The sequence below is a fragment of the Meriones unguiculatus genome, chromosome 12, assembly GCF_030254825.1.
Source record: "Meriones unguiculatus strain TT.TT164.6M chromosome 12, Bangor_MerUng_6.1, whole genome shotgun sequence".
Lineage (NCBI taxonomy): Eukaryota > Metazoa > Chordata > Mammalia > Rodentia > Muridae > Meriones > Meriones unguiculatus.
Genome location: NC_083360.1, coordinates 37,234,746 through 37,258,506, shown reverse-complemented (window position 1 = coordinate 37,258,506; position 23,761 = coordinate 37,234,746). Strand labels below are relative to the sequence as shown.

Genomic DNA, 23,761 nt, shown 5'->3' with positions numbered 1-23,761 from the left:
CAGAACATGAGAAGTATAAAAGATAAAAATAAGTCCCACTTCAGTCCAGGGCACTGTATGGTGAGGCCCCTCCATGGGCATGACAAATGGAGGGACGTAAGTCAGACCAGACATGGAAAGGAGCACATGTGACAAATGTTCATGGGCTTTACAGAAGTGGGAGGCAGAGCCACCAACCCTGAGGTTTCAGCATCCTAACTCCCTGGGCCCATAAACATGTTGGATTGAACAACTGGTAAACTTTGAGGTTGCAGATGGAACTAAAGTATCAGTTAAATGACTGAATAATAGATTATCCCAGATTATCAAGTGAGCACCTGTAATCCAAGAAGCCCTCATTCCCAGTAACAATCGACAAAGAAATACCAGAGAAGTTGGGTAAGATAAAACCTGGTTCATTGATGACTTTGCAGGTGGAGAAAAAACTACAAGCAGGAAACATGGGCAGCCTCTAGACAATGTAAAATGCAACTTAAAAAAGGGTGAAAAGTCCCAGAATGCGCCACTCCAAAATATACCCCTTTAGCATGGGAGTTATTTTGAGCAAAGGTAAACTGAAAGTCAGTACATGCAGGGAAAGATTCCCACCTTCACCCTGTTGAAAAGTCCAGTAGAAATTTCCTGTTCAATAAAACAAGTTTTATTTACACACATGATGTCATACTAGGATGGGTGAATCTGCTAGGCCCCCTCTGCTCACCGATAGACTGTCCTGGGCACAAGGAGATGACCTCTATTCACCAGTTGGTGCCCTCTCCTGCCCACTACTTTCCTTCCTTAGTGGAGGTCCACACCCTGTTCTGTATTAGATTGTGGTTCTATAAGAGCCCCACTCACCAGGCTGTCTCCTTGGCCAAGTTTGTGTGTGTGTGTGTGTGTGTGTGTGTGTGTGTGCGTGTGCATGTGCGTGTGCGTGTGTGTTTGTCCCATACATACCTATATAGTTAAGGGTGAGTTTTCTCTAGCTTTTATTTTATTTTATTTTATTTTACTTTATTTTGACTTGTGAGTCTTGCCACTGAACTAGAAGGCTAAAGGAAAAAGAAAATTTTCTCTGCAACAGTATCTAGATCCTTCAGAAGAAATGAAGTCCTAAAGATATATTGATTGGGGCCTGAGGAGGCCCATGCTGGCCTTCTAACATCACTGTCTAGCTGTTGCTTTTAATTGTTTTCTGCATCTACACTGTTGTTCTCATGCTAGAGAGTGGGGCCAGGGAGCTGTGTAACTGGAGCAGCCAGTCCACAGCAACAGTAGGGTCAAGATGTGTCCAAACCCTGAAAATCTCCTCCTTGGGCTGGCAAGAGTAGGACTTTTCCCTCCCTGCCCTGGCCCTAAATGTCTTGGTGCACATACCTTACGACTCCCGCCTCTGCCGCCCTTGAGGTGGTCATGTAGCCTGGCAGCCAGGATACAGGTTAAGCTTCCTCTCATGTGCAGCAGCACCTGGAATTCCTCTTCACACAAATAAGACATTCCCAGCACCTTGGCCACAGCCAATGTTGTACACCCACTCCCCAAAGCTTTAAACAGCCTTTGTTCCCCTCAATTAAAGGAGCTGTTTCACTGAAGCTGTCTCTCATGAAGACTTTTCTGCCACTCCAACCCACCACTGCTAAGGTTCTCTCCCTCCTGTCCAGCCTAGTACTCGAGGAGCCTGGTTAGCTGGAGCTAGAGCTAGAGCAGGACCAAGCATTGTACTCACATGGTATGCAGCACCTACAATGTTCTATAGCCATAGATCTGATATCCACAACAGTAATTACATTGTGATCTTTCCTGATTTTTTTCCTTTTAATCTTAAACTCAAAATGTTTGCCCTTCCAATGTAAAAGTCCTATCGTTTTATTTGACTATTATTCTAACTTAGTGAAAAATTTGTTCCATAAAAATAGAGAGAAATGGAGTAAAAGTCAGACTACTGGGGCTTCATGACTCAACTACGGCAGCCACGGGGCATGCTGGGGGCCAAAATCTCTCAAGTCAAGCAAGACGAAGATACTTCATAAAATGATCAGATCACACAGTTTGGGCAAGTGGTAGACAGGTAGCTTAAACCAACTGGGCTTCTGAGTTCACATAGCTCCAGAGCCTGGAGGCCGGCAAGTCTAAGAATGTGGCCCTAGTGTCTTCTTGGCATTTGATGAGGACCTGATTCTTCATCAAAACATGGCAGCAACGGGGTGAGTATGGTACTCAGCTTTCTTCCTTTGCTCATAGAGCCACCAATGTCATCATAAGCTAACAACGCCATGACTTTACCTACTCTTAAGCACTTCACAAAGCGCTCACCTCCAAATGCTATTAATGAATTCACAAAACAACTTGGAGTAGGAGGACTATGTTCAAAGCATGACAATGCATCAGGGAAGAGTACTCAGTCACAGGAGCATACAGAATCATAGAAATGTAATCTGAATCTCACTCCTAGTACATTCAAAGACTCCAAAATGAGATATTGTATATACACAAACATATATTTTTAAAAAAGCCTTATAGACATAGGTGATGTCTCAGAGAAAAAGCTCATAGACCAAGGATACAACTATATGTTCTTGTACCTACTGCAAAGCAGCAGGGCCCCCACATTGGAGCTAAAGAAAATGGCTCTGCAGAGTAAAGATACCCAGAGAGCCTCAGCAATATCCACGTGAACTATGTACGAAGGGTGAGCTAAGACAACCTCTTTACTTCTTCTAGCTTAGGAGCTGAGGCTCAGGTTTGGATAGCCCATCTCTTCTCATATATGATTTCTCTTTGCCCAGAGAATTTCCCACTTATCTTCTCCCACTGAAACTCGCTTTCCTGCTTGGAGCCACACTCAGAGGTCAGATGGTAAAAATCACTTCTCCACCTGGCCTGGCATGGCTTCTCCTACTGATAGTTCCCAGAGCAATAAAGTTCATGTCACTTCTTAACTGCCTCTGAGTGCTGAGAAAAACTGATAAGAAAGGAAAGGGGCATTTCTAGGGACTGATATAGCTAATGAGCTTGAAGTTTCGAAGCAGAATTCACCTTCCCAGCTACCATATCCCACTGTCATTACCCAACTGGCCCCAGTGGTCTATAGTTGTCCCTCCATTTCTATGGAACATTGATTCCAGGACCCTCCAAAGAGTTCAAAACCCACAGGTATCAAATTCTCCTATTCAAAATGCCATGGTGTTTATATAAAACCTGCAAACATATGCCCACATGTTTTAACCCATTTCCAGGTGACTTAAGCAGTGTTATTTACAGCAAAGAAATAGGCTGCACAAATTTGTATTTTATCTAAACATTTGGGTCTGCATTTGAACATGAGATTCAGATGCAGGGTAACTATATTAGAGAGTCACTGAAAGAACACCCGATGCAATGAGAAGACAAGTATGCCTACCTCCTTCAGCTCGGCTGAATAATTCAGGATGTGCTCCAATTGATGGTCATTGAACCCAAACTGGGATTCAAGATCAGACTGAACTTTCTGGGGATCCCATACCATATTCTGTAGGGACAGGTGGTAAATGGTCTCTGTGAACAGAGATGATTAAAGCATTAGGTATTCTGATATTCAGATGTGCATATTATAATGAAGAAAATAACATTTTACTTCTAAATGAATAGAAACTTAAACTTGATAACATTAAGTACCACTTGGGATCAAATAAGAACAATAGCTGGAGAAGTGGTCCAAAAGTTATTAAGGGTGTTTTCTGTTCCGGCAAAGGATCTAGGATCAGTTCTCAGAAACCACATATTGGTGCACAACCACCTGTAACTCCAGTTTTATGGGTTCTGATGACTTCTTGCCTCTGTGGGCACCTAAATACATTTGATGCACATATCACTCAAGCTTACACACAAGTGTGTGCAGTACAAATACACACATGTAAAATAAAAACATTTAAAGGAGAATGAACAAAAGCTGATATGGTCATCACTCCTCATGTGCACAGGACACATTTCAAGGCCCCTAGTAGATGTCTGAAACTATGCATAACCAAACTCTGGATTTAGCAAATATTTTCTACTCATATATAGCCATGATAAACTTTAATTTATAAAGTAGGCATAGTAAGACATCTAAGCAACTAATAATACAACAATAATATGCCTCAATAAAATGGCCATCATCACTCTTCTTTGTATTTTGAGGCTAACATTTCTTTAAAAAAAAAGAAAGATTACTTGAACAATAGCATTTCCATGCCATGACAGCTGATCTAATAATCAAAAGTACTGTTGTCTGTTAAATGATTTACATTCAGGCACTGTATACAGTGATACATGGAACAAAAGAGAGATTCCTGTGCAAGGTAAAATGGAACAAGAAAGAGTAAGGTTTCATTTTATTATTCAAAAAGTCACACAATTTAAAATATGTGGGTTCAGACTGGAGAGATAATTCAGAAGTTTAGGGTATTTGCCACTCTTCCAAAGAGCAGGAATTTAGCTTCCAGACCCACAGTGGATGACTCACAGTTGCCTATACATACAGCTCTGGAAAACACAATGCCCTCTTCTGGCCCTTGTGGGTACCTGCACACATATGTTCATAAACACAGAGACACACACATACACATAGACAAAATTTTTAAAGAAATCTTTAAAACTTATAAAAAAGTACATTGCAAGAGCTTTATAAAATTCAGATCAATGAACTCAGTAATTTCACATCTAAAATTCTATCTTAACAAAATTAATTAGATAACAAAGTGAAGAGTAATGTACCATAATAGTTTTCACTGGCTTCATACTAGTTAAATATTGAAAGCCAGCGAACTGTAGCATCAAGGAAAATGACAGAGTATAAAATGCTATAGAGCAGTGGTTCTCAACCTATGTGGATTGCAAACCCTTTAGGGATCCCACTTCAAATATCAGGTATTTCCATTATAATTCATAATGGTAGAAAAATTATAGTTATGAAGCAGCAACAAAATATTTTTATGGCTGGGGGTTACCACAACATGAGGAGCTGTATTAAAGAGCTTCAGCATTAGGACAGTTGAGAAGCACTGCTATAGAGGCACCTTAAAATCCTATTCAAAAAATTCAAGCCACAGTATAACCTTTCTCCAACAGGGAAAACCAAGACATAAAACCTCTAAGCTACTCAGATACGCAGGTGGGACCATCTGGAAGAGCCAGCTCAAAGTGTACATCCAAACCCCCGATGTCAGATGCAGAGCTCTGGGAAACACATTCTGGCCATGGCAAACATAACACTGCACAAGCCATTAGAGGAGCTTTTGTCAGCAAATCTAGCGACTGGGCAGATCATTTCCAATCATGATTCCGCAGCTATCTGCCATGGATCTTACATGTACTAGCCACCTGCAAGACTTCTCCACCTTCGTGATCTCATAGGGTGCTTAAGTTAATGTGGTGGTGCAAGCACAATAGATAAGACACACCCATGACACTTTAAAGGATATTCCCATTATTTTGAATTATGTGTACGGGAATATGGTGTGTCACGTGAGTACCCATGGAGGTCAGCAGAAAGTGATGGATCCCCTGGAGCTGGAGTTACAGGCAGTCGTGAGCTGCCTGACATGGGTACCGGGAACCAAACAAGTCTTTTGCAAGACCAATAAGTATTCTTAACCCGTGTCTTATCTCTCCAGCTCCAGTCATGACATTTGAGAGAGAAAGAAAAGGAGAGGCGGAGTCCGTGACTCCACAACACCAGGTTTCCAGGAAGACTGACGTCTTTACATGATGCCATGGCTCAAAACACAAGATTGGGTTTCTGAGATTAAAACCAGCGTTCATGGGATGAGGGTCCCAGAGTGGGAATTAAGCATTACCCACAGGAAATCTAAGTCACCAGAAAACAGCACAGTAATAATGCCCTTTTGAGAGAAGAATTAGACAGAATCACTTTTTTTTTTTTTTTCAATGCAGTTTATTCAGGAACATTGAACAATCCTCGGACCCCGGGGAAAGCCAGCCCACAGCTTAAATAGCCTCTGGGTAGCCAACCCAGGCATGCCACGGGGGCAATGCAGATAGGTCCACATACATGGAAGCAAGCCAGATCCTCGGCCTTAGCCAAATGTGGAGTTGTTCCTGACAGAGAGCACTCACCATCGGGAAGGTGGAAGGCGGAAACCAGCTCCATCTTTAAGGCATAGCATTCTGCAGCTCTCTACAGTTCCCCCTTTTTGTTTTAGACGCATCAGGCAAGAGTAGAGGTCTGATCTCTGATATTAGAAATAAATTGGGACTTTGTACAGATGTTCATTTAGGTGTCATCCACCCAAAGAGCATCGGACCCGCAGAATCACTTTTTAAAGATCCCATTCCTACAGTAAGATGGAGCCTATACCCAAAGGATGCAGTTCCCATGCCTGAGTTATAAATATCCACCTCTGCTGATATAAAACCTTATTGAAATTATACACAAAGTTTCAGGAAAGAACTGAAAAAAAATTAGTGTCATTGGTCTACCAAAATGCTTTGAAAAAGAAAGATAATATTGTTTAAAACTGAAGGGCAATATGGATTCTGAACAGTGTAGCTGAGCAGTGACATTTTCAGATCCTGTGAGTTAATAATGTCAGTGAATTATGTGACTGGGCCAGCAGCTCCATCCCTTTCCTCCACGCACTGTAATCTGTTCACCAGGAAAAGCATTTTTCTTGGAGACAAGAGAAATGAAGACAATTTTTAATGGTCTCTAGAAGCCTAATCTATAATCGTGTATTTTCACTACTCAAATGGATAGAAAATTGCTTTTAATTACATTCTTTAAAGTAATTATATCTCCAATTGTATGCTAAATTGAATGTTATAATTTGGGTGATTTGTGCAAATTTCTGCTTCCAAATGAGCTTGTTAAAACTGAGGTCACTGAAAACCTATCAATGAGGTATTTTAACATATCTCCTATCCCACCTCCAGTCTTTTATTCTAGACTTAAGAAATAACTTCTGGTACAATCAAACTGATATAAAAATCGAGTTAATCCTTATTAATAGTCTATAGCCTTCATAAAGAAAGCCACCCTCTCCACAAGACCTACACAAGACCATGTTGAGTCCTAAGGAGCAAATGGATTTGGGGGTAAGGGAGGGTATTTTGGAGGACAATATTGTGTTGGACTATTGCTTGCAGCAGAAAAAATGTATCTGGGTCTACAGGAATCTCTGTGAAACCAATATATTGTATAGTTCAGGACACTAAGCCACCAAAAGTATAAGGCCAATGGAAGGCATGATCGAGAACTGCCTGCCTTCACACCTCTCTCACACATACCTTGGAGCATCTCTCTATAGTAGACCCCTGAATCTATTGCTCCATTGGCCATTGAGACTGAACCGGGCTCCCTTTCTGAGCCAGTCTCTGCCACTGCCTGATATACCTCAGACACACTGACCATTGAGCACTCTCCACTCCTGGCAAGTTCCTGCCTATCAAACACTGCTCTCTTTTTCCAGAAATGTTCCTTGAGCATGCTAATGAACTCTAATGTTTTTCAAAACTCTTCTTTTAAGTTGACAGTGAAGAAAATGACAGATTCCCACTCCATGGTCTCTGTTTTCTGTATTGACATCTTTTGCTCCTTTATAAATGACTTCTCTGAGAGCAAGAACCTTTCCTTGCTGATAACTGTGACCCCAGCTACTTATGAAGCCAAGTCCAGAAGATTACAAGTCCAAGGCCAGCCTGGAAAACTTAGTGAAATACTTTCTCTAAATAAAACTAATTTTTAAAGTAAATGCACTTTATTGTAATAAACTATCATGCAGCCAGATTAGCCTGGCCACTCAAACAAATACTTGTCTAGTATATAAATCTCAATGAGTTTGTGTTAAAAAAAAAAAAAAGTGGGAGGCGGGTGATAAAGAGATGGTTCAATAATTAGAAGTGATACTGCTATGTCATGAGACCTGAGTTAGAAACTCCCAGCACCCATATCCAGTGGATCACAACTGCTGCCAACTCCAGTTCCAGGGGACCTGATGCCCTCTTCTTACTTCTGTGGGCACTGCACTCATGTGTGCAAGCCCACACACATATAAACATAATTAAATCTAAAATATGTTTTAAAAGACTGAGTTATGGAAAAGCAGTAGTGTGTTTGGGTGATGCTTAAGGCTCTAGATTCAAACTTCAGTCTCACGCATGCATGTGTGGGCAGACGCAGATAGAGAAAACCATTTTCTTTTCATCTCATAATGAATTAGGAAGATGGGTGGTAATGTTGATGGATTAGCAACGAGGGGTGAATGGGTGGGGTATGAATTAACTAATATGTAAATGAGTAGAGAGATGAGGGGGAGATGAACAGCCAAATGGATAGGTGGTGGGTTAAATACAGTCAACAGGTTCTGATAGGAGATGAACTCTAACTTCGCTGTTCTCTCACTGCACTTCCATAGAAAATTAAACAAAGAATAAACCAAAGGGAATAAACTTATAGTATTAAACCCAATAAACTTAGAGTATTAAACCCAATGACAATTTAATAATGTTCAAGTCAAGAAAATTAGGGATTTCCTTCCCTAAAGAGAGCTACTTATTACATATACAATAGTGTGCCTTCTTTGAGTAACCTCACTGTTTTCCCACTGTCCCCAACTCCAGTTCCAGAGGACTGGGATCCCTCAGGAGCTTACAGAGATGAAAGGTTAAAAATCACAGAGCAAGTGGTTTGTCTGAACTTAAAAGACAGCTTACAATTTAAGTACTTTAAAAAAAACAGTTGTTTGAGATATAAATGTAATTCTTATTAGAAATGACTGAAGAATTTCAACAGCGATAGAAAGTCAGTCATTTTTGACCTGCAAATTTAAATCTGTGTCTGTCTTACCAGCAGAAACATAAACTTTGGGTTGATATTTTAGTTAATCAATTCTTTGAAGAGCTATACAGAGCTGTTCTTGCTAACACATTCCAAGAGTGGAATAGCCCCAACATAGCCCCAACCCTTAGGGTTTCTCACCATTGACAGCTGTTCTGTGATGCTGCAGAAACCTCAGGCTGGAGATGGTTGCATTCAGAACATGTCTAAAAACCTGGGGGATGGTCTGGTTCAGTGGTAGCCAATCCAAATCTCCCAGAGATGTTAACGAACTAGAATAGAAACAAATACAGGCAGAGTGAGTTGCTAGTCATCCAAGGACTATCAGTTCCAGAATTAGTTCCCATTGGCCAGACCCCAGCCTTCCTCCAGGATATTGCCAGACCATTAGTGTGTCAGCAATTTACTTCATTTATTGTGATCCTAACTGCCTGGGTAGGAGCAAGCCCCACCAACCCTCAGTGATGTCATCATTGCAGGAGGCTGTGTATAATTTTAATGTAAGAATCGCTTGTTAAAAAGTGGGAAGCCCAATATAGAAAGCTCTGCTCCAGAATGTGCCTTCGGAACATCTACCATACTTGTTATGCCAGGAAGGCACTGAGTCTATCAGGCTACATGATATCTTCGGCATTATTGGCTAATATTATTATATTTATGTCAATGGTGAAAACCTTAGAAGCATCAAGGCTGACGGTAAGATTATTAAGTATATTATAGTATATTCTATTTCATCAAATGGAATATTATGCAGACATTAGAAATGATCATTTGAAGGTGATATAAGCCAATGAAATGTTAATCAGATACTGTTAACTTTTGAATAGTTGAATATTCTCTAAACAGTACCACTGCCCACAGTTAAGATATGAACACACAGATGGAGACAAAGGTGGAGAGTAAGGACTCTGGAAGTTTCAGGAGAACATTATTAGGGTGACTTTTATGAAAATATTATACAGCAACACACACCTACTAAAATTATGGAGCTAGTACATACAATCGCTGGTTCTTTGCTTACTTCAAACCTGCCTGGAGAAAGTGTGTCACAGCACCCAAGCGATCTTCCAAGCGAGCATTGGTTGTGTGCAGTCTGGGCAGGGAACGTAGAAAATCCCAAATATGAGGTTGCTGATGGAGGCTCTCCAATTTTGATATCACATCCTCTGTTTTATTAAGATCCATCTGAAAGGAAAGAAATTAACAACAGTTTTCCTATCTAATTTTCTTGATGAAGTAAAGAGGAGACAAATAGATAGACAGGAAACTTCAAATATGTAAGAAGCTCATGCCTAACACCTCATTGAATATGGATATTCAATATTGAATATGGATATTCAATAAAATTATTTTAAAATTCTTATTAGATTGATTTTATTTTTAAAGTTTCAAAAATATAAAAATTTGTGTGTCTAAAATCAAGTATTAATAATAAAACTTAGGAAACCCTTCTACTCAAAATAACTGTAAACTGTCAAAAAATAAGGAAAGAAGAAAAAACAGCACACAATGGAACACTACTCAGAAATTAAAAACAAAGAAATCATGAAATTTATAGGAAAATGGTGGCATCTAGAAAAGATCATCCTGAGTGAGGTATCCCAGAAACAGAAAGACACACATGGTATATATTCACTTGTAAGCGGATATTAGACATATAATATAGGATAATCATACTAAAATCTATACACCTAAAGAAGCTAAAGAAGAAGGAAGACCCTGGGTAAGATGATCAATCCTCACTCAGAAAGGCAAACGGGATGGACATTAGAAGAAGGAGAAAACAGGGAACAGGAGCCTACCACAGAGGGCCTCTAAAAGACTCTGCCCAGAAGGGTATTAAAGCAGATGCTGAGACTCATAGCCAAACTCTGGGTATAGTACAGGGAATCTTATGAAAGAAGTGGGAGATAGAAAGACCTGGAGGGGACAGGAGCTCCCCAAGGAGAGGAACAGAACCAAAATATCTGGGCCCAAGGGTCTTTTCTGAGGCTGATACTCCAAACAAGAACCATGCATGGAGACAACCTAGAACTAATGCACAGATGTAGCCCATAATAATGGGAACAGGGACTGTCTGTGATATGAACTCAGTGGCTGGCTCTTTGATCACCTCCCCCTGAGTGGGGAGCAGCCTTACCAGGCCACAGAAGAAGACAATGCAGCCAGTCCTGATGAGATATGATAGGCTAGGGTTATATGGAAGGTGAGGAGGATTTCCCCATCAATGGACTGGGGTAGGGGCATGGGAGGAGTATAGGGAGGAGAGGATGAGATTGGGAGAGGCTGAGGAAGGGAGCTACAGCTGGGATACAAAGTGAATAAATTGTAATAAATTTTAAAAATAAATAATAAAACATTAGGAAAACCTATTCAAAATAACTGTAAACTATCAAAAAATAAAGAAGAAAAAGCAGCAAAACATTAAAAAAAAAAAAAGAGTGGAAGTGGTAGAAAGGAAAGATGCAGAAGCGGAGAAGAAGAAAGGGGAAAGGGAAGAAGATTTGTTGTCACAGGCATCATTATATGTGGTACCCAGGAGGGCTATTCTGGGAGTCAGCCCTCATCCTCTCAGGCTGAGCTTGCTTCTTATGAGAATAGATGCAGAAAGCAAATACCCTTAGCATGTGTTTTGTGTAGGATGCTGCGACCAGGAAACTGGGCTCTCAGGCAACTCTTGGCCTTAGCTAAGGCTAGATTAGACAGCCAATGGGAGGTATGAGGACCGGTGGCCTCGGGAACAGCTTCTATTCCTGGTCTTTCAACTTTCTGCGCATCCTCCTAGAATTGTATAACCTATCTCCAGTCGTTCCTATTCTCTCTCAGGAGAGAAGAGTCACACTCTCATCCTTGCTCTTTTGGAGCCTCTCGTCAGCATCACCCACCACCTCAGGCTTCTGCTTGAAGCAGCCGCTGCTCTGACTTGGTCCCTCCATAGCACTGAGACAGTGGATCACCCCATCTCCTGGAAACAGTTTTTCTGAGCTTCCACACAGCTCTGTGTCCATCTCTTCATCCTCCTACCCTCCCACTCCTTCTCAGATACATTCTCTGCCTCATCTCCACAGATATTCTCCATCCTTCATGTGTCTCTTCGGCCCCAACACCTTCCAAATCCATACATCTATCTGAGACTATTTACATTAGCACCCATTGTGTGACGCCACGTTCTCCTTGATGAACAATACCCTGATGGATCACCAGCACACCCAAGTCAATCCGATTTCTTCCCCTTCCCTCTCCTCATCACACCACCAAGAAAATCTTGCACTAACCTTTCTCTACCTCAGTGAACAGCCATTCTGTACTTCCAGTTGCTGACATAAACCACCTAGACTCGCTCTGGCTTATCTAGCTCATGTTCCCTGAGAGAATCTACTGGATTACACCTTCTGAATATAACAAGAATTGCACCACACCCCACTTTCTCTAACTACACAGATCCTTCACATGTTTGTCATTCACATGCAGAGGTAACTGAGTTGATTTCTTAGTTGGTTTCCAAAGTCTACTGTCACCATCAACAACCTATGGCTTAGCACAGCCACACAAAAGGTCCTGTAGAGACATGATTCATCTCTCACTCCTCTGATCAGATTAACGAAAAGAAAGTTCCACTCTAAATGAAAATAAAGCAGAAAACCAAACATGGTAGAACATATCAGGAATCCCAGAACTGGGAAGCTGAGAGACCGCAAGTATCAGGAGTTCAAAGCCATTCTTCATGACATAGAGAGCTGGAGTCTAGCCTAGAACTGGAGACCTAGTCTAGGAAGAAAAAAATAATAGAAGGAGAGAGAGAAGGAAAGAAATATATCAGGTGATATGACACCATTACCAAAATTCTATAACGAAAACATAGACCTAGAATGCTTTCATGGTTAAAAAAAAAAAAAAAAAAAACAGGACTGCTTTGCTGCAACCACGCCTCAGCTCACCGTACGCATGGCCTCACTGTCTGTGCATAATAATCAGACCGTGGATATGATGGCAGTTTCTACTTTCTACAGTTACCATAATCTTTTCCCATGTTAATTATTGATTGTATAAAGTAGAGCATCAACATTAACTTACGCTTGTTCTGAATATTAGAGTTATCCACATTATTAAATAACCTATTTATGCACGAAAGTTTTTAGCGTAAGAAAAATTGTCAGAAAGGCCACAAAGGTATCAAGTCGTTTTCAAAATTGATTGTAATAGTCTTTCATTGTCACAAACCATCTGACAATTTAGGTGTAATAATAATTTATACCTAATTTAGGGGAAATAATTTACATACTTCCCTTAAAATGATAGTTTGATTATTAAAATATTGCTTCAACTGATTAAGCTAAAGTTCTTCAGTTATTTGTAAACTTGCATACACCTTGATGAGGTTGTGTGTGTGTGTGTGTGTGTGTGTGTAGTGACAAGTTTGGAATTTTGTTTTCTTTGAAAAACACAGAATCATTGTAAGAATGTGTTTTTGTTTTAATCCCAGGTGTGGGAATATGGGGCTGCTTTGAACTGACTACAGCAGCTGACTATGATTTGCCTCATGCTCTAGCAGAGGCATGGATTTACCAGCTGCAGGTAGTTCCTAAGATTGTGTGACGTTTGGAAGTCTGGGAACTTTTCAGAGGGCACATAAATGCAAGGGCCTCGAGAGGCCTGGTCAATGGTTGTTGACCGTTTAGGGAAGTTAGTTGTGGTTTCTTGGTAGCCATAGACATAGGAGAAACAAAAGGAAAGAAGTGAGATTCAGGGATTTTCCTGATTCCTGTCTTCCATCTTCCTTTGCTTCTCTTCTATCTAGAGTTAGTGGGTGAAAACCAGGGAGGTAAAGATGGAGAAAAGAAGAACCCACGAAAGCTACACCTTTGCCCAGGTGTAAGGGTAGGTATCGGATCACAGTTGAGTGACATTTAATGAAAACCCAGACATTCCTGCCCCATCCAGAGCATTTTGGCCCTTACTATTGGACTCTTCTAATGGATCACTGTGTACTTATTTTCTCGAGCTGCTTTATAGCCTCTGAGAATTGTTCAGGCACAGTGCTGGAGAGAAGTGCTACCAAAAACACCTGGGCCTTGAGTGTCCGCTGGAGCAGTGTGAGCAGGGAATGTCCTCAGCATTGACAGGCTCAGCCTTTGCTCAGGCCTCCACAACCTCGACTTTACTGATGCCTGGGTGAGTCTGGTGTGGGGATGCCTCTCTTTGAAGGATGCCTAGAAGGATTTCTACCTCTGCCCACCAGAAACCAAGAGTGACCTCTCCACCCAGTCCTACCTGTGACAACCTCAAATTTATGTAGATGATGGCAAGCTTTCCCATTGATAACTATAGATTTAACTGAAAGTTCTGTGTTTAAAGCAAGTCAAAAGTCATTACCAAATACAGATCCCACCAACTCTGAGTTCATGTTGACCTAAATCCCCCACCCCCACAAAAAAACCTGAAGACTACTTACTGCCCACTCCCCACCACCTTCTCCTTCTCGAGACCCGGAGCTCTGATTTAACAAGTTAAAACCCATCTTTCAACCTATGTCTGATGTAAATTTATATTTTTTAATCCAACACTGTACAGTTGTTACCAAAAAACAAAGTGATTAGTACAGTCCTTGAAAACAGAAACTCAGCTACAAAGAGATGTGCCTAGCTTTGCTGGGGATACTCACTGTTAGAAAACTGGAGCCGTATGCGGTACCTGCAATAAAACACATTTAACAGGTCAGGTGGTCAGACCCCAGAGTACCCTGAGTGCCTGCCACAGTCTGTAAGGGAAACGAGACAGCCGGGTTCAAAAGGCAAAGGTAAGCATATAAAAGGATAACTACAAAGACCAATGCCCCTGTCACATCGCAAAACTCGTTGATAATAATTTCTCGGAAAACAAACAGTAAATAAATTTCAGTACTTTCAACCTGGGTATTGTATTTTTGCCAGTCTTTAATGGCAAGGTCAGCACACAGCACAGGATGAAAAGAGTAAACAGAAATAAAGAAAAACAAGTGGAGGCCAGGTGTGGCGGCATATGCATTTAATCCCAGCACTGAGCAGATCTCTGAATTTGAGGCCAGTGTGGTCTACAGACAGAATTCCAGGAGAGCCAGGGCTGTTACACAGAGAAACCTGTCTCAGAGAGAGGGAGGGAGGGAGAAAGAGAGAGAAAGAAAAACAAATGGAATACATTGGCACACCTGCAATCTCAGCACTAAGGAAGCAGAAGCAGGATTGTTGAGTTCAGACCCTGACTGGCCTTCTTAGAAAGCTCCAGGTCTTCCAGAGCTACATAGCAAGACCCTTTCTTAGACAACAAACAAGCAAAACCTCAGACAAGAGGAGAGAGAAAAGTACAATTATTCTTTTACAGATTTTATGTAACATATGCTGTGGAAAATAGCTCAAAGACAAGCTGAAAATAGATAAACCCATCTCAAGAGAAGTAGTTCTCCCTTCAATCGTATCTGAAAAGAACTGCACTTGAACCCCTCCTCCAAAAAAAAAGTTTATTGTTTATTGAGACAAGATCTTTTTATAGAATATAGTATATTTTCTTTTTTTTTCTTATTACAGTTTATTCAATTTTTATCCCAGCTGTAGTCCCTCCCTCATCTCCTCCCAATCCCAACCTCCCTCTTAACCCTCCCTACCCTTCCCTGCCCCTTCCCTAGTCCACTGATAGGGGAGTTCCTCCTCTCCTTCTGTCTGATCCCAGGCTATCAGGTCTCATCAGCAGTGGCTGCCATGTCCTCCTCTGTGGCCTGACAAGGCTGATCACCTCCTGAGGCAAGATCTTTACTGCGGTGATTCCCCTGCAGGCTTTTCAGCAGACAGGGATAAAACAGAGTGAGGTAAGAATGAACTCTGTTCCGCCCAATTTTATTGTAACCAGTGCTAGACCAGGACTTCTAGATTCTAGCCCAGGTCATTTCTCTTTAGCCATATTTAAAGCACAGCACAATTTTGGAAAAGGGGTATTTAGATAACAGTTAACTCTGTTCCAAGTACACAACAATGTAAAACTTGCACCTCTGGCTTCTTTCACAAGAACCCATACTGTGGACTCAGAGATGGGGCCCAAGATTTAGGGTCTAGGGATCTTGACTGAGGTAAACAGAATCCTTGTGGGTGTCAGGATTGGCCTGGCCTAAGATAACACAGAAGTCACTTAGACAGTTGTAAAGTACAAGTGAGATCATTCAAAAGGATAGGTTTTATGGCATTAAAGTAATGTTCAAGGTTTTAAAAGGAAAAGGTTTGAGATACTCACAAATCCTGTCTCATCAGACAGGAAAGGATCGCCACCCTGTAAAACTGCATCATTCTGACATTCCAGAAAGAGCAACTACACACCTCTTTCCACTGAAGAGTTAAGCAATGAGTTTAAATTTCCTGGCTTCTCCAGCGCCTATCTGTGTGCACAAGGTCATTATGTCCCCTACACTTGGCCACGTAGCCCAGGCTGGCCTTGAATTCAAACTCCTCCTGCCACAGTCACCAAAACGTGAGGTTACAGACATAAACCCTCACCCCAGGAAAGAGCCCAACAGAACTCCCTCATATGTTGTGGAAGGCTGCCAGCTTCTGAGATACCCTCAAAAAAAAAAAAAAAAAAGAAAAGGAAAGAAAGAAAGAAAGGAAGGAAGGAAGGAAGGAAGGAAGGAAGGAAGGAAGGAAGGAAGGAAAGAAGGAAAGAAGGAAGGAAAAGGAAGGAAGGAAGGAAGGAAGGAAGGAAGAAAGAGAGAGAGAGAGAGAGAGAGAGAGAGAGAGAGAGAAAGAAAGAAAGAAAGAAAGAAAGAAAGAAAGAAAGAAAGAAAGAAAGAAAGAAAGAAAGAAAGAAAGAAAGAAAGAAAGAAAGAAAGAAAGAAAGAAAGAAAGAAAGAAAGAAAGAAAGAAAGAAAGAAAGAAAGAAAGAAAAAGAAAAAAAAAGGAAGAAATAAAAAGAAAAAAAAAGACGCAGTCACATCTCCAGGGGAAAAGGAATCAGGATGTATGAGAGAAGGTGTGGACAGTTCTTTAGTGTGGACAGATGGCACGGGAAAAGTAGATGGTATTATAAGAGGTGACGGAGGTAGGTGGGCCACAGCCAAGTGATGGCCGGAGAACTCCTTTAAACCCTTTTTTGCCCGGGAGGAAGGAGGATCCAAGCGCAACCTTCCTAACAGCTAGCAGTGATGGCCTCGTCCAGCAGGGGCCGCACCTTCACCCAAGCTCTGGAGAAGCTGGTAGCATAAAGGATTCTCACTCAGTCAGTGTAGGGGAAAACAACTTGCAGGATCTTACCTGGGGTTTCGGATCTTCTCAACCAGAGTTTTTGTAACTTCTTCGCCTTGCCAGTTGTTTCAAGAATTTCCTCAGCCAGGTCCTGGATCTCTTTTAAAAAGGCCAAGCTACTGACTTTGCTGTTGTCAGTTGCAGTTTGGAACCTAGACAAACTTCAGACACGAAAAAATAAATACCACATGTTGAAGAACTCTCACAGGAATCATTTCTTCCTGGCATTTAACAGGTTTTTTTTTTAACATTCCACACCAAGTGTCTTCAGTGAAATAGGCACATAGTTACATGTCTACCACCAACCCAGGAAAACCCTCGACCATCATCCAAAATGGAAATTATCTCTAAAACTAACATTAGAACGTTATCCTCATTCCCTTCTTTATCTGTAAAGCTCAAAATATTTAGACAGTCTTTAGCCATTTTTTTTCATTTATTCAACATGTATTATACTACACATTCCATGCAAGGTGCTGAGAGTAAGTATCAATGAGCATGGAACAGAGAGGATTGTGGGTAGACTAGATTCTGTGAGACAAAATATTAAATTGGAATGGGTGGTGGAGAGGTTCTCATATCTGTTAACTGAGAAATCGAATGGGTCAAGCATGGGGAACACAGGGGAGTCCGCGCTGGGCATGGGGACAAATGTGTAAAGGCCCAGGAGTATAAAGTGTCAGAAGTATCTGGATAGAAAAAGTGGAACTTGATGGAGCCAGAGGATTTCAAGCAGAGATAGTCATGAGAAGGCAACTGTTCAACAGCAGGAGATCTGTTGGCATCATTCATGTGAAACAGAGACACCACTCAAGCACACCAATAGATGTAGAAACAGCATTTGGTAAGACCAGCACCTGCTCAGAGCCAAGAGTTCCTGTAAGTGAAATCAACTTCCTTAACTCACAAGGAACATTTACAAAACACCTACAGCTAGCTTCCCTTTCATGGTGGGAACCGCAAGGCTTTCCTGTAAAGATCAGGAACCAACCGGTACCAACGGTCCCTCCTCCCCATACTTTTTGAATATCTGCTGTAACCACATGGGCATGAGGACAAAGCGGAAATGAGGACCAAATTCACGGCCACATGACTTTAAAAAGAAGCAATGATGCGATGGAGAGATGGATCTATGGTTAAGGGCAGTCGTTGCTTTTGCAGAGGACCCATGGTGACTCACATCCAGGAGATCTAGAACCCTATTTTTACCTCCTCAGGTACCAGGTATACAGGTGGTGTACAAACATTTGTACAAGCAAAATACACATACACATAAAATACCAAAACCAATAATTTTTTTAAAAGAAGCAACTGAAGGCCTCTCTTCAAAGATGCATAGTTGTGAACAAATTTAAAAAAAAAGAATCTGAATAAAGTTCAAAAGGATTTTTAAAAACTAAAATAAAAATCGGTCTATTTCCTGTCCTCCCCTGATGAACAAGTACACCTGACATTAGATGAACAGGCCTTGTGGCTGCTGAGGGAGGAAAAGACTGGGGAGAGTAAGGCTTTGGAGGAAGGAGAAAGCAGACAGATTTAGGATCCACTGTGGACCCGGCAGAGACCTTTGTCAAATTAGGTGTGGAGGTGTGGATCATTAACTATACTTTCTCTCTCTCTCTCTCATGCTTTGACATGTTGAGGGCTTGCTGCCCCTAAGTGGTGACCCTGCCATGGTAGTCAGTCCTTAGATATGGCAAACATCAGCTCTAGCTGGTTAAATTCATCCATGCCTATGTGTTTACCTGACTAAAACGGAGATTGATGGAGAGGGGGACTGGTTGGACTTCCAAGATGCTGGAAGATCAGCGGCTTCTCCAGGAGCAAGGTGGATACAGGCTCAAGCCTGCGATACCACTCACCACACACCACACAGGAGGAGCAGTGAGGGGCCTCATTGAGAATGGTGCTAAGGGGCTCCATGTACTGTAGAGTCAAGGATTCTGTTTTCCCCTTGAAGGAGCTTAGTTCTTCCCTCGTTAATGTGCACAACTTATTTGTTTTAAGTCTTTTTAGTCATGTTTATTTGTTTTAATTTTAGCATTGAGCAATGTTTCTCCTGAAAGATAATATGTAAGACATTTGATATTTTATGAACAGAGAAAAACACTAAAAACTACATAAATTCTAGTTCTAAGAGAATAGGTGAATAATGACATGTGTCTGAAAGGATTTTCTTTCACCTTAAAAAACAGGGTTCTGGAGATGTAACCCCACAATAAGGCCCAGGTGAGTGACAGAACACCTAGGAAACGTGGTCACTAGTGACTCTTGGGTGCTTCCTCCAGCCAAATCCCACACAGGGGTGTTAGAGGCTTTTAGGAACCTGCCCTGTCATCCCTGCCTCCCACCAGTGACACACAGGCTCACCCAATGCTGTAGGGAAACACAGACTGAAATTTAAGTAGCAAAGAATAAGCCTTATGTTCTTTTCTAAATAGTTTAACAACAGTATATGGATTGTGTGTGGGAGAAAGACAGGGTCTCCCTATGCTGTGCAGGCTGACTTTGAACTCACAGTCTTCTTTCTTCACACTCCTGGATACTGGGATTACAGGTAAGTGCCCAGACTCAGACTGGAGGAAAAAAAGTGTGTGTGTGTGTGTTTTCTTGTATCTATTTCTGTGCATGTTTGTGAGTGTGTATGTTTGTGTGTCTATGTGAGTTTGTGAGTGTGCACGTGTATGAGTGTTTTTGAGTTTGTATGTGTGTGTATGTGTGTTTGTGAGTTTGTATGTGTGTGTATGTGTGTTTACGTGTATGTGTGTGAGTTTGTATGAGTGTATGTGTTTGTGTGTATGTGTTTGTGAGTTTGCATGTGTATATATGTAGATGGATGTCTGTGTATATGTATGTTTGTGTGTATATGTATGATTGTGTTTGTGTGTATGTATATGTATATTTGTATATGTGTTTGTGTGTATGTGTGTATATATGTGTTTGTGTGTATGTGTGTTTGTGAATTTGTATGTGTGCATGTATATGGGTGTCTGTATATGTGTATATTTGTGTGTATGTATATGACTGCATGTGTGTTTGTCAGTGTGTGTGTATATTTGTTTGTATGTGTGCATGTATATATGTGTATATGTGTATTTGTATGTATGTGCGTTTGTGAGTGTGTATATGTGTATGCTTGTGAGTTTGTGTGTGTATGTTTGTTTGCATATGTGTTTGTGTATGTGTGTGTGTGTGTGTGTGCATGTGTGTGTTTGGGAGGATATGTATTTGTATGTCTGTGTGTGTGTATAAGAAGAAAACATTCTCGTGACCTTGTATGTCAACACTGTTCATCTGCTTACAATGAAGACCAGATTCATTACGAATTTGTTTTAATCAGTAAAATAACTGATTTAAAATATAGTAGAAAAGTTATTCCACAAGTTACTGCAAGCATGTTAAAATAACTAAGCACCAATTTAAAAAAGGAAAAAAGTTGAAAAGAACTTTTCCTGATTACAAATTATAGAACCTCTTAGGGGTTCTTAATCCTGTGTTACCTTATAAATTAGAGAACTTTGGAAATAAATAACAAAGCTTTCATGACAAAGAGAAAAACAGTCTCCTCCATAAACATGTTCGTTCACCACTCAGAGCCTACAGTGAAACCCAGCATTACTGATAAATAAAATAAGCTCAGAGAGCATTCAGAGAAGAAACTGTTTCTAAACACAAGCAGAGACTGCCAGCAACCCAGGCTACCCAGGACATAGTGCCATTCTCAACAAGAGGTGCTCTTAAGGGCCTCTACAATTTCATCTTGAAAGATGTGTGTGTGTGTGTGTGTGTGTGTGAGAGAGAGAGAGAGAGAGAGAGAGAGAGAGAGAGAGAAGAGAAGAGAAGAGAAAGTCAGTTATGGCTTCTCTATAGAGACCTTGTATTAAAAGCCAAAAGTGGCATCTACAGACATCTGTGAACTGCTCTCCAGCACCATCAAATGCCCAGCACCCTCCTGGAGACCCGGGGATTTCCAAGTTGAGGGTACTGTTGTAAGAAAGTAGACACAAGGTTCCCCTTTAACAAGGAGCTGGTTTTAAGGTCTAAGTATTATTCTAAGATGACTCACCTCATTCTTGTGTTTCTATTATCAACATGAGATACTTTCAAGGCAGAAAGAAAGTACATAGAAAATCCTTAGTTCAATGTTACAGTGTGTGCAAGTGTGAACAAGGAAGAGGAGAGGAAAGAGAGGTGGAGGAGGAGATTCTTGATATGCTGGGGAAAGCCCAGCACTGCAGCTATGGGGAGGGCAGCTTTCTCCTTCCTAAATCCAGTTTTTCACTGACACTCAACTATGCAAGACCTGATCCTGCCCAAGTAAACCAAAGTTCACACACAGATTGTGTTAACTTTTACTAAACTGACAGACTGAAACCTGTGACTGTGGAGAATTACAGTGTTGCAGATCCATGGCCAAATAAGCCTAAGTAACCTTTAGTTCTCTGAATGTTCATTACCCACCCCTGAATCTAACCTATCAGGTAAAACCTTTGAAATGTGTTAACTTAGCAAATTGTTTGTTTCCATCAATCCAAAACTAACTGTCATCAGATAGAGACTGAAGCAATGAGCCATTTATTTCCCCACCTCGCTGTAACCCAGCTACCTGAAGTCCCCGCCAGTGTTTATGGGAAGTGCCTTGACCTGTGGCTTCCTTTTGGCTTGTGACAATGTTCAAAATCCATGTAACATCTTTCACAATATAATATAGTATTCTGGGTCATCTGAATCTGTATGCTTGTGGCATGGTTGCTCTTTGAGGTGAGGGCTGTGTTTTGTATGGATACCAGCTTGAGAAGAAGATGTGGCAGAGAAAATTCACTTGGAAGAAATGACTCGACTTCTTTCTCAGCCCTCAATTATCGCCAAGTATTGCCCTCAAAGGCCAGGAACCAGATGGGTACAAAGAGACTGCTTTACTTTTCATCACAGGAGATCTAAAGCTGCCTGCAGTGGACAATGTGGGAAGCACACATGGGTCAGGCTAATGGCTGGGTTTGCAAATTAGGAACCTGAAACCTCTGAGAATCCTTTGTAGTCAAAACCTTTTTGAAAGTGTCATCACAGTTGGAAAAACAAAACAGTTTTCAAGTGAGACCACAGTGTCCACTTAACAGGTATGGTGTAAGGATGAGCCAGCCCCCATTTCTTCGAGAATAATGCTGAAGGGCCACAGTAACGGTGAAGCTGAGGTAGCCCCGTGATGTTTTCAGGAGTAAGCTGCAGAAACAGCATGATAATTTAAAACAGAACATGTTCTTACTGAAATGTTTCTAGGACAACTATATGCCTTTACATTGCAGACCATAAATGAGGGCTCAGGGTGCTTCACAGCATCAAGGAGAAAAAAAAATTAAAAAGTATGCAAGAAGAAGCAGCCAAAGGACCTTTTCCTGGGGTTGGGGGGTGGAAATCAACAGGTCAGATGAGCTGAGCATCTAAACAGATGCCTGAGAAAGAGATAAGGAAGAGGAGAGGAAAGTCATGTTCTATACATAGAAATAAGTCTGTGAGCAGCGCTGTGTGTGTGTGTGTGTGTGTGTGTGTGTGTGTGTAGCTGTCTTTAGAGGACTGGAGACTGCCTGCAGCACCAGCATGCTTCAGATTTTGGCTGATATATAGTGGAGATCTGTAAGCAGCTGCATTTTGGGCGGGGCTACTGCAGCCTGTAAATGCACATTTCATTGCCACAAGCCCTTAAATTGCACTAGGATGAAGAACGGGCTTGAGACAAATTTATAATATAGGAAAACATTCATTCTAGGTTAGATCCAGGAATAATATCTCAAATACTGTTGTGTACCTGAACGATTAATGAATTTTAGCTATATAAGACCTTAAAAATAAGACATAAGATAGATGACCAGTTTCTTGATTAAAAACTTTGGTAACCTATGACATTTAAAGAAAATGCTGCTCTGAACAATGTGCAACAGTTGTAAGAATAATGAGCTTGTGGAATGAAAGGCAGAGAGAAATATTACTTTGAACCTATGAGAATTTGTGGAGCTAAAAGATAGAAAAAGAATGTTTATAATTCCAGCACTCAGAAAGGCAGAAGCAGGTGGGTCACTGTGAGTTTGAGGCCAGCCTGATCTACAAAGCAAGTCCAAGATGCCAAACCTACACAGAAAACCTTGTCTTTAAATTAAAAAAAAAAAAAAGGAGTGTTTAATTAGGTGCAAGCCTTAATGGAAAGACATGTAAACAATTGTTAAACATGGTAACCTTAAACCTTATTAAACTATGGCATGAAAAACTGCTACTCTGAACTTATAATGAACTTGTGGAATGAAGGACTGTTGAAAAAATGTTTAGTCAAATATGAGTCTTAATGGAAAAACGTGTAATCAATAATGCTGTTCTATTTCCCTCTGTGTAATGACTTTATATGTTTCTGTGCTAATTTCTTTTATGGCCATGAGGGAATTTTCCTTGTGACATACAGAGCTTTGCTGTAGAGAGTGTATGAGCCTAAGACAAAGATAAACATCATTGGTTGGGTCCTACTCTTAGGAGCTTGGTCCTTGGAGTTTCCACCATCCACCATGTGACTGTCTGTCTGTGGTGTACATGTGCATATATATAAGGTGGTTGGAACCTGTGGGATTTTCTCCATCCACCCAATGTGTTAATTTATATTTGTTTGAATGTCCATATGTTTGTGTGTCTGTCTGTATGTATGTATGTATGAATATACATGTGT

At 41.0% G+C, this 23,761-nt stretch overlaps 1 protein-coding gene across 2 annotated transcripts in view; it reads right to left on the bottom strand.

Moving 5' to 3' along the window:
• Positions 1-23,761, bottom strand: part of Abca13 (ATP binding cassette subfamily A member 13) — a 440,297-nt gene that overhangs the window by 376,969 nt on the left and 39,567 nt on the right. For both annotated transcript variants that reach the window (XM_060365661.1, XM_060365662.1), the window contains exons 4-8: positions 17,065-17,216; positions 14,457-14,485; positions 9,816-9,979; positions 8,936-9,066; positions 3,380-3,513 (exon numbers count right to left, since the gene is read on the bottom strand). In XM_060365661.1, coding sequence (XP_060221644.1) covers positions 3,380-3,513; positions 8,936-9,066; positions 9,816-9,979; positions 14,457-14,485; positions 17,065-17,216 — 610 coding nt within the window. The remainder of the gene's footprint in view (positions 1-3,379; positions 3,514-8,935; positions 9,067-9,815; positions 9,980-14,456; positions 14,486-17,064; positions 17,217-23,761) is intronic.